General features: G+C 45.8%; 1 protein-coding gene across 2 annotated transcripts in view; it reads left to right on the top strand.

The window, feature by feature from the left end:
• Positions 1–4,194: 4,194 nt before the first annotated feature.
• Positions 4,195–11,480, top strand: part of POT1 (protection of telomeres 1) — a 59,805-nt gene continuing 52,519 nt past the window's right edge. For both annotated transcript variants that reach the window (XM_066591860.1, XM_066591861.1), the window contains exons 1-3: positions 4,195–4,299; positions 4,371–4,485; positions 10,325–10,455. In XM_066591860.1, the coding sequence (XP_066447957.1) occupies positions 4,294–4,299; positions 4,371–4,485; positions 10,325–10,455 (252 nt within the window). In that variant the 5' untranslated portion in view covers positions 4,195–4,293. The remainder of the gene's footprint in view (positions 4,300–4,370; positions 4,486–10,324; positions 10,456–11,480) is intronic.

Raw genomic sequence — 11,480 nt, 5'->3', positions numbered from 1 at the left:
ATAGCAGCTTGATCCGAAAAGTCAGGTACGCTTTCCTAATTATAGTCATATAGATCACCGTCTACAGCAGGGGTAACACACAGATCTAAGAACCTCTAGGACTGTGGGTTAAAATGAAATGAAGCGAAGAAAAACTGATGAGGTCTAATATGTGTGTATACAATGGGAAATTGCAAGTCTTGATGTAAGCAGGTGACCGAGACATTTTCCTAAAATTAATCTCAAACATGGTTCGTCAGCACAGCTCATACACGGAAATGCAACCGCTTGTATCCAAGTATGACAAGCAAAAGATCCAGCAGCTGACACTAAATTCTCTATTGGGTATCCAGATTAAAAACCAGGCTGTGAGACTTTGGTCTGAAACAAATCAGAGTAGTTATTTTCCCTCAGTCAATGAACACTTCCATTGCCTTCCAGTGGCGGTGAATGTTTAATATGGATATCTAATGCCTTAACTACCTATGATGAATATATCCGCCATACATTGGCAAGGGCTTGTATGAAGAAAGCCTGGAAGCCAAGCTCACTTCACACCTGGCGGCTATCAGCCGTTTCTGACAGCTGCTGGCAACAGCCTTGGTTGTAACTAGCTCTGATCTTGGACATTTAACTGCTTAAAGGGGTTGTCCCGCAAAAGCAAGTGAAGTTAAGCACTTCTGTATGGCCATATTAATGCACTTTGTAATATACATCGTGGATTAAATATTGGCCATACAGAAGTTATATACTTACCCCCTCCGGTGTTGGCGTCCCCGTCTCCATGGCGCCGACCAAAACCTTCTTCTCCCTCAATTAGACGCGCTTGCGCAGTCTGCCTCTTCTGTCCCGTTGAATGGGGCCGCTCCGGCGTGCTCGCACCGCACAGGTCTTCTGCGCATGCGCAGACCAGCTGTGCGCGCGAGCACACTGGAGTCGCCCCTTCAACGGGACAGAAGAGGCAGACTGCGCAAGCGCGTCTAATTGAGGGAGAAGAAGGTTTCGGTCGGCGCCATGGAGACGGGGACGCCAACACCGGAGGGGGTAAGTATATAACTTCTGTATGGCCAATATTTAATGCACGATGTATATTACAAAGTGCATTTATATGGCCATACAGAAGTGCTTAACTTCACTTGCTTTTGCGGGACAACCCCTTTAAAAGCCACAGTCAATACAGACCATGGCGTCTAAGCAGCTGGCCCTCCATTGCCCCAATGGCCCGCCCACAATACAATAGCAGGAAGCTGATGAGTTCACATGACAGTTTGTTAAAGGCTCCAAGGGTTTTCATGTATTTCAGCCTATAAAGCCCTGTCTGTGACAATGCAGCTGTTGGTAACATTACAATATACTGCAATACCTCAGTATTGCAGTATGTTGCGCAACAGATCAGACGATCACAAGTTCAAGTCCCTTATGGGGAATACAAAAGAAAAAAAAGACCAGACAACAAAAAGTATGTTACATATATATTCTTTAAGACATAAAACATATATAAATTTGGTGTTGCCGTAATCGTACTGACCTGCAGAATAAAATTAACATGTCAGTTTTAGCTCAACCTGAATGCAGTAAAAGCAAGACCTCCCCTAAAATGGCACAATTACATTTTTTTTCTGTTTCACCCTACTTGGAAAATTTTAAAGTTTTTTTCAATACCTTATAGAGTACATTGAGGCCAGCTTCACACGTGTGAAAAAAAAAAAACGCACAAGATTTGTGCATTGCTAGACACGAATATGAACACCATACACAAGTGATTTTTTTTTTCCCTTGCATTGTGGCAGAGGAAAAAATTCATGTCACATCCTATTTTTTGACGTCCCCTCGCATCGCCCATTGTTTTCAATGGGGCCGGCAGCAACATCGCGCCATGTGCTATGTGCACGCGGTGTGATGTGATTCAAGGTCTCCCCAATAAAAAAAAATTGGGAGGAACTCTGCAATCGATTCTCCACTGCTTCTTCCCAAAGTGATGCTATGAAGTTTTGATATGAAAACGCCTCGCATCCACGGCAAAATCATATGTTGGCGAGCGTGAAATCGGGCCGAGAATCACGCTCGCCCATTTGAAGTTAGCCTAAAGGTAACAGATCACCATTTTTTGAATTCATTAAAACATTCTAATCCGCGCCTCTTCATGTATTCAGTGTACGGAGCCCTGCAGAAAACTGCACTCACACGACTGTACTGTAAAAATCACACCGTTGTACTGGCGCAGGGAATTGCGTATTGTGGCGTTGGCGCCTGCACAGTGTATTGTACACACGCAGTCATTCACTAGCTTAAAGGGGTTGTCCCGCGGCAGCAAGTGGGTCTATACACTTCTGTATGGCCATAATAATGCACTTTGTAATGTACATTGTGCATTAATTATGAGCCATACAGAAGTTATAAGAAGTTTTATACTTACCTGCTCCGTTGCTGGCGTCCTCGTTCCCATGGAGCCGACTAATTTTCGCCCTCCGATGGCCAAATTAGCCGCGCTTGCGCAGTCCGGGTCTTCTGCAGTCTTCTATGGGGCCGCTCGTGTAGAATGCCGGCTCCGTGTAGCTCCGCCCCGTCACGTGCCAATTCCAGCCAATCAGGAGGCTGGAATCGGCAATGGACCGCACAGAAGCCCTGCGGTCCACGGAGACAGAGGATCCCGGCGGCCATCTTCAGCAGGTAAGTATGAAGACGCCGGACCGCCGGGATTCAGGTAAGCGCTGTGCGGGTTGTTTTTTTAACCCCTGCATCGGGGTTGTCTCGCGCCGAACGGGGGGGGGGTTAAAAAAAAAAAAAAAAAAACGTTTCGGCGCGGGACAACCCCTTTAATGTTTTTTTCTTCTGATGTTTCCTAGCAACATGCATAAAAAATGACGCACATCCGCAATGTCAGGCCTATTCCACACGAACGTATTCGTGGAGACATGTTAAAAAGTCGCATGTATAACTCGACCAAGTGAAGCCTTTGATTTCAATGGCATCGTTCAGACGAATGCGCAAAATATTCATGCAAGAAAAGTTAGGACCCGCTCTACCTCAGACGCATCTTTATACGGGTCTTAGCCTTTTGGCGTGATATGCAGCAATCTCCCACTTGTATGGCAGCTAAAAAAAGGGAGGGGAGGGAGTTACATTGTGTACAACGCAGGGAAAAGAGGACAGCTGGCCTAATCAGGCATTTAATTGCCATTCTATTCCACGGGAAGGGCTTGTTAACAGGAGCGTATATCGGACGCCGTTTTCACAGCTGGCCGATATACACTCCCATCTGAACTGTCTATCCCCTTCCCGACTCTCTGCCTCTCTCCTCCCATCTGGGTGTTTCCAATGGAAGGGGCGGAGCTAAGCTCCTGCCCCCTCCCCTTTTCTGCAGCCAGCAAAGGGAGGGGGGGCTTAGCTCCACCCCCTCCCATTGCAAACAGCCAGAGGGGAGGAGAGAGGCAGAGAGTCGGTGAGGGAAGAAGGGAGACAGCTCAGATGGTAGTGTACATCGGCCGTCCGTGAAAACGGCGGTCGATATACGCTCCCGTGAATAAGCTTGAACAGTGTAACATGTGAACTGGCATTCTGATTGCTCTATCTGCCGGAATGCCCGTATCTGCCTGCTTCTTGGCACGCCCGTATCTGCCTGTTTCTTGCCACGCCCGTATCTGCCTGCTTCTTGGCACGCCCGTATCTGCCTGCTTCTTGCCATCTCCTCACTTCGTTCATGCGAAAATATGTTCTGCACCGACAAACGTATTTGGGCATACGGGGTTAATAAAGCCGTGCCAAGTGCTGCGCTTTTGTTTGTTAGTCATTGACCTCACATTAGGGTGATTTGTTATTGGCACGAGCGCACAATGGCACAGATCACCCATGCAGCCCGTCTATACAGATACATCGCTCGCACCAGTGAACGACTAAACAACCGCGGGTCACACGCAGCACTGTAAACTAGCAGTGATTTGTATACCTTCATAAAACGAACAAACGAGAAGCGAACTCTCATTCGTCGCTCAGTCGGCGGCCGTTTTACACTGAACTATTAATGCTCAAACTCCAACGATCCAAGGATCTTTTTGAACAATAATCGCTCCGTGCAAAAGCAGAACCTGCCGGAATGAACAGGCATGTCTCTCATCCCGCGTCTCACATCCTACAGAGGGCGCACAAGAGCAACGACAGCCGCTACAGCACACAGCGCTCCAGCTGCCCGCCCCATAGTGAGCCGGAGCACCGCCCCTCGTGGTCACGTGAGCCGCGAGGACGCTGAGGTAGAGAAGAGGCGGGAAGAACGCGCGCATCGCTGCTGGTCACGTGCCGGTGCTGTGTCTGCACAGGATGAGTGTAGGTGCCTGCGCTGTAGACGGGACGGGCGGACAGCGCTGCGTTATCTCATCACTCTGCTCCTCTTTCAGGGTCCCGCACAGAAGTACGTGTACACGGCGCTGGGCCAGCTGAAGGAGGACACGGTGGCCAACGTCTTCGGTGTGGTGACGTTTTTTAAGCTTCCATATCGTAGTAAAGGCACAGGTAGGTGTTCTTTAGATGGACACCGGGACTGAAGCCCCGCCCATCAGGTCATGTGACCGTCCCATAGACGTCTTGATAGCACAAGAACTTGTACTTTCTTCACTCTTCCTCCTGGTGGCGCTCCCATTAATATTAAACAAACCAAGTCCCCAGTTTGTTCTCTGATGTCCTCCTGAAGACCCCATGCTTGGGTTTTCCTCTGCAGCAGGCAAGTGACCCATCTGTACATTAGATGCAATGGTCTTGGTGCAAGTTTAGACATTATCGATTTATTGAAAATTCCTCATCATAAGTTTTGCATCATGAGCAGGTGGGATCCTGTGTGCAGGAGGCCCACAGCAGATTCCCACTGTGATCCCAGCCGCTGAGCCTGCGTGCGGAGCTTCTTGGTGTTGCGTATGACCGCAGAGCTTGCAGGCAGTCATGTGCATTAGTTGTTAGTTTGTATTTTCTGCGCTGTCTCTTCGGGATGACACAGTTACACACAGCCCATATGTAATGTAAACTGCAAATGGGCTACGGGTCAGACGCCCCCATCGATATCAATGGAGGCCATCCACACGGATTCAGCAGTAATTTTGAGCTGCTGCTATTTTTCTCCCTCTCGCAGAATACACAATGTGTATCTGGGAGTGTGAAGGAAAATTCAAAAATGCATGCCTTTCAATGCTCGCGTTTTACCGCAGATCGTCCGCTGATTGCGGAATCTGCAATTCATATCCAGTCGTGTGACACCAGGCTTACTAGCACAGTGTTGTCTCTAGCCATGACAGTGAATTATGTTACAACCTGCAAGTTGCTACAACTCAATGGTTGCAAGAGATCCATGCCAGCCAGATGTCTGGCAACGGTGGCAGCAATATTCACCTGCTCTGCTTGCATTGTGATGTGTTCGGCACGCAGTGCCCTCCTGTAGGCCGAGCCTGAAGCTGCTGACCTCCTCATACTGTTGATGTAAATAAGGCCGGTCTCACCTGAGCAGATTTGAATAGCTGATTCCGATCGTCATCTGCGCGTATGATACACAGTAATACGCACGCATTGAAATCCATGGACCTTCGCCGGTTCGTTAACACTTGCGGGTAGGAATTGCAAATTCCACAAGCGGAAGAAAAATTGCAGCATGCTCTATGTTTATCGCATATGGGCTCCATTGATCTCTATGAATGCATTCAACTTGCAGTGCATACACAATTACATTGCGTATGCACACTGATTTGCATGCAAGTTGCTAGGAGACCAGATACAAATGGTATAAAGAAAGCAGGAAATTGTAGGCAGACAATGCAGGACAGAGTCAGGGGAGCAACAGAAACATCCAGCCTGCTGTCTGCAATCTCCACTTGGGGAGGAAGAGCCGAAAAGAACAAGAATAAGGGTTTCCTTTTTTTTTTTTAAGTGGTTTATACTACTTCCAAAATAAGTAGTCTAAGGCCGGTCTCACACAGACTGGTTGGATTCCACATGCGGGAGCACACCTTGTCAGAGAGATGTCCTAAAACATAACTTTTATATTTATAAATGAAAATATCCAAGTTAGATGACCAGAAAAAGACAATACCTGAAACATGCATACGTGGGACGAGGTTACTCGTACTATGGTTTTTATATCCCAATGTCCATTTTCACATTGAAACACCCACAGCAGCAAAATTCTGTCTGTCGTGGAACAGATTTCAGATACTGTGATAATATATACCCGCATGTGCTCATTCACAACTAAAAGGGTATTCGCACATATGGGGTGCTTAAAACTGAGGGGCTAGACCGAGAAACTTGACCACAGTCACTTCCCCCAAAAAGAGCCCCCTCCCACACTCAGCTAATACAGGCTCAATAGATCACGTTAGTGTGATAGCTGGGTAAACAAAAGCTAGCAAAAGTGGATGTTAAATGGTTAATTAGGGCACTGATAGGGTTACATTAGAATGCTTTCAATTATTTCCAGTCCAAAGTCCCATACTCAATACACCACCATATCAAGTCAGCAAACATTGGCTATATGATCCAATACACAACCCAAGGGCCCAGCTGACTTGCCCTGATAATAGCTGGAGTAGGTTACTAACCAGATACACATCAGCCTCCTTGCTGACTAACTGTATAAACACCCAATCACACATTCTAAGGCTCAACGCAGTTCATAGATTCTAACTAGTTATTTCATCAGTTCTTCAACCTCTAAACTATAAGATAAACAGACTGCTATGATGGTTGGCAGCCAGCTTAGATGATATGCTGGGCGCGCCAGCTCTGCTTGGTTTAAATGCTCCAAACCCCGCCCCCCTGATGCAGGGGCGTGGTGTTGCTCACCAATGGGATGTCAATCAGAGGGCGGAGACTTGCTCTCCCTCCTCCAGAGCCTCAAGTGAGACAACCGAGCCATACTGGGCAGCAAAGGTATCTAGGGAAGGCCTAGTAATGAGGGGGGCTGGGAGGAAATCTCTCAGCCACAGCGCGGCTGCAAGCAGGTTTCCATTATACTAAGGGCTCAATGAGAAGTTCCTTAAATCACCCAAATTAAATGTCTCACACATCACATAAATGACTAACATGATGCACGTACAGTAATGATTGTATGCCCAAAATGAGTTAAAGGGGTTGTCCCGAGGCAGCAAGTGGGTCTATACACTTCTGCATGGCCATAATAATGCACTTTGTAATGTACATTGTGCATTAATTATGAGCCATACAGAAGTTATAAAAAGTTTTATACTTACCTGCTCCGTTGCTGGCGTCCTCGTCTCCATGGTGCCGACTAATTTTCGCCCTCCGATGGCCAAATTAGCCGCGCTTGCGCAGTCCGGGTCTTCTCCTCTTCTCTATGGGGCTCCGTGTAGCTCCGCCCCGTCACGTGCCGATTCCAGCCAATCAGGAGGCTGGAATCGGCAATGGACCGCACAGAAGCCCTGCGGTCCATGAAGACAGAGGATCCCGGCGGCCATCTTCAGCAGGTGAGTATGAAGACGCCGGACCGCCGGGATTCAGGTAAGCGCTGTGCGGGTGGGTTTTTTAACCCCTGCATCGGGGTTGTCTCGCGCCGAACGGGGGGGGGGTTTAAAAAAAAAAAAAACCCGTTTCGGCGCGGGACATCTCCTTTAACCTTATGTAACAACTGGGTCAATCATATGGCCATCCTCTCTAGGCCAACGGTGCATAATACATGAAGAACGTATTGGGGCAGGTATACAAGTAGTCTTCTATACTAAAGGGTTAATCCACACCCACAGCGATGGCTATTTGGCAATGAAACACTCCAATACCTCTCCTCATTTCTGAATGGACTATTTTTTTGGTTGTGACTGGGGCATTTTCTGCTCAGCGCTCCTCAAGCTTCTGTGTGCCCAGTACAGCGGTTTATTGTGTTAGTACATTGCTACTTCAGTTTTATATAGCTTGTACCTTTTCTATTCACTTCTTTGGTTTCTGAGCATCCTGTTCCTACGACACAGTTGCATAGTGGTATTCAATCACCTTGTAAAAGTATTCCAATGTTTTTTCTTAGGCTGCCTGCACACGGGCAGATTTGCATTGCGGAATCCGGGTGGGCGTCTGCCTCTGGATTCTGCAGCAAATACCATCCATGCTATGGAAAAGCAATTTTTCTTGCCCACGAGTGTAAATCAATTGCGATTTTCTGCCTGTTCATCGGTCGCTCTTGTTCTGTTTGTCCGTCTCTATCGCTCTTGGTTTGGCAGTGTATGATGCAGTGTATGCTGTTTTTTAGCAATGCTTCACTAATTCCAGCGCATGCCTGAAGCACAGCAGCGCCGCCCATAGACTTAACATTGTAACTTTCAACCCGCCTGACAGGTCCCTGAATGTATAAGGCCTCATGTCCACGGGGAAAATCGGTCCCGCTGCGGATTCTCCATGCAGAATCCCGCAGCGGGTCCCTCCTTTCCTGCAGACATAAGCCTAAAAAGAAGATTAAACTTGCCTGTCTGGACGCTGCTGATCTTCCCTCCGTCGCGGCCGGATCTTCTCTCTTCGGCCCGGCGGATGTGCTCGGCACGCCGGCAGCATGCCGCGTGCACGTGCCGGACGCTCCATTTTTTTTAAAACTCCTGCTCTCCCGCGCCGGAGAGCAGAAATTCAAGTGCGGGTGTGCCGCGTATCTGGACGGCTTCCATAGGCTTCAATAGAAGCCTGCGGGAGACCCGCACTAAAAATGGAGCATGCCGCGGGTGTTTTCCCGCACACGCAATCTGCGCCTCAGGGGAAAATGACATCCGCAGGTATTTAACTACCTGCGGGTGTCCAATGCATCCCTATGGGGTGCGGATCATGCTGCGGGAAAAACGCTGCAGATTTTAAATTACAATTTAGCAGTGGACATGAGGCCTTAAACTCACATGTGATGGTTTTATGGCATCGGTGAGCATGTGTGTCATCTAATGACACCAACATCATACACCAAAGTTACAGCAAAGGGGGCAAAGTGTAGTGCAAGAATGAGCATGTTGACTTATTTATATTAGATTAGCATATCTGTCTGAGATGTAACTGCATGCCGCAGTTTTGCAGAAAAATGACAACTACTTCTAGGAGCTGGATTTTTTTTTTGACAAGGAGTGTGGGTCCAGCGCTCTTGATAATTTTTGCTTGCTACAAGAATCTAGTTAGGCAGAATTTTACTCAATAATACATTTTCAATATAGTGTCTAGTAATAATTCAAGGCTAATTAAATATTCTAAATTACCTAGCTTTCCCTTGAAACTGCAAAATAATGAGTGCTTTGCGGGAACATAAATAAATTATTCTTAACAAAAACAAAAGTTTGTATAAAGAACTGTAAGAATTTTTGAAGACCGGTAAGACTACAAAAAGAGCCTCGTGTGCGCAGAGTGTTAGGGCAGCAGAAATACAGTCCTAAGCTCTCATTCACAACCTGAAGGTTGTAGGTTCAATCCCCGTGTGGTTCAAGGTTGACCCAGCCTTCCATCCTTCCGAAGTCGGTAAAATGAGCACCCAGTTTGCTGGGGGGTAAAAGATGACTGGGGAAGGAAATGGCAACCCACACCACAAAAACAGTCTACGGAGGAATCATCATGATGTGATGTAACCCGAGGAGTCAGTCATGGCTTGCACCAGGAGACTTTACCCCCAAGACTACAGAATGAAAGGTTTCATGTTCTATCTTGGGTACCCCACATATACTCCTGTGGGATATCCAGGGGTTATTGGGATGTATACAATTCAGTGAAGTCTTGTTTCTTAGTATGAACTCCTCTCCAGTCTTTTGTCATATTCAAAAGAAATCTCTACAATCACAATTAGTTCTTCAGCTGCTTTAATACATTAGTAACAAGTTACAATTGAACACTTTTCAGCCCGTGCTACAAGCTTTTGTTAACTGCTATACATGTAACAATTTATATGTTTAAATAGCTTCCTGTTAAAATGCATCTGTCACTGGATAAAGTCAGCAGGGCTAGCAGAATGACTCTGCAGACTTGGCCCTGCTGACTTTAGGGGGTTTCACACGAGCGGATTTGAATTGCACACTCCATGTTCGCCATCCGCGCGAATGATCCGCGGTAATACACAGGCATTGAAATGCATAGACTTTGGCTGGTTCGCTCACACTTGCAGGTAGGAATTACAGATTCTGTAAGTAGAAGAAAAATCACAGCATACTCTATTTTACTGTGGATTCCGTGTGTGTATGGGCTCCATTGATCTCTATGGATGCGTTTGATCCACAGTGCATACGCAATTAACGTTGCCTATCGGCGTAGATTCATACATGCTAGGAGACCAGATAAAAATGGTATAAAATTGTTATTTGATAAAGTAAAATAGTAATTTTTTCTTTTCCATTTTTTTTTCCCACAGATTTTTGTTCTGTTGTTACAATTTTAGACCAATCCAATGTCAAGCTGAAGTGCACGTTTTTTAGTGGAAATCAAGATGCACTTCCAAGAATTTATAAAATTGGTGATATTGTTCGATTTCATAGAATAAAGGTATGTTTTCTATTATTCATTAAAAGTCCATTCTCTGAATTATTTCTTGTATGCATTATTTCCACAATGTGATTCTCTCAGTATAAATGGTTCCATTTTTGCAGATTGTGCTCCGGGTATCTATTAGACAGTGGTATTCCTTCCCAGAGCCATCTTATTTCATTATAGTATAGCAAGAAAGAGATTAAATGCTGTTAAGATGCTAAATGTTGCATTTTGCTCCAGAGTGAGGTAAAATGCCAATTTAGATTTATTGGGAGCATTGATATGCTACTTCCCAACAGCACAAGTCGGTTTAGTAGTGTAGATCAGTCACTCAAGTGTAATATCTGTTTTAGAAGGCAGTCTCTTGGTGCAGAAATTTATGCTACTGAGAATCTGGTCCCTAAATTGGGTTGTTTAGAAACCACATTTACTGTACATGTATAGAACAGCTGCAGTATATTTCTGTAACAAATTTTCTATGCAAACTTTCTTCATTAACAGACCTTTACCACTTTCAAAAGGTGAAATTTTGTTCTGTGCATCAAGGACCAAAACATCACTGATCATAAAAGGGTTAAATAAGATATCTCTACAGTCCTGTTATGGTAACTTGTATTATACAGTATGAAGGCAGATATGTTTATGTGCTAGTATATAGTCATTGCTGCACTCATTACTGCACAGAAAAATAGCAGCAGTCTGTATATAGAATCATGAATATACATTACACATAGATTCATCATAGAATGGTAGAGTTGGAAGGGACCTCTAGGGTCATTGGGTCCAACCCCCCAGCTCAATGCAGGATTCACTAAATCATACCAGACAGATGTCTGTCCAGCCTCTGTTTGAACACTTCCATTGAAGGAGAACTTGCCACCTCCCATAGCAACCTGTTCCACTCATTAATCACACTCACAGATTGAAGTATTGTAGCAGTGTCTTACTAGTAATACATACACATAGCTAACCTGATACTAGAGTTGAGCGAGCATGCTCGTTCGATCATTAGCATACTTGAAAGTACTCGTTACTCGAGC

Source organism: Eleutherodactylus coqui, chromosome 2 (genome assembly GCF_035609145.1).
Source record: "Eleutherodactylus coqui strain aEleCoq1 chromosome 2, aEleCoq1.hap1, whole genome shotgun sequence".
Lineage (NCBI taxonomy): Eukaryota > Metazoa > Chordata > Amphibia > Anura > Eleutherodactylidae > Eleutherodactylus > Eleutherodactylus coqui.
This window is presented reverse-complemented; position numbering and strand designations above follow the sequence as displayed.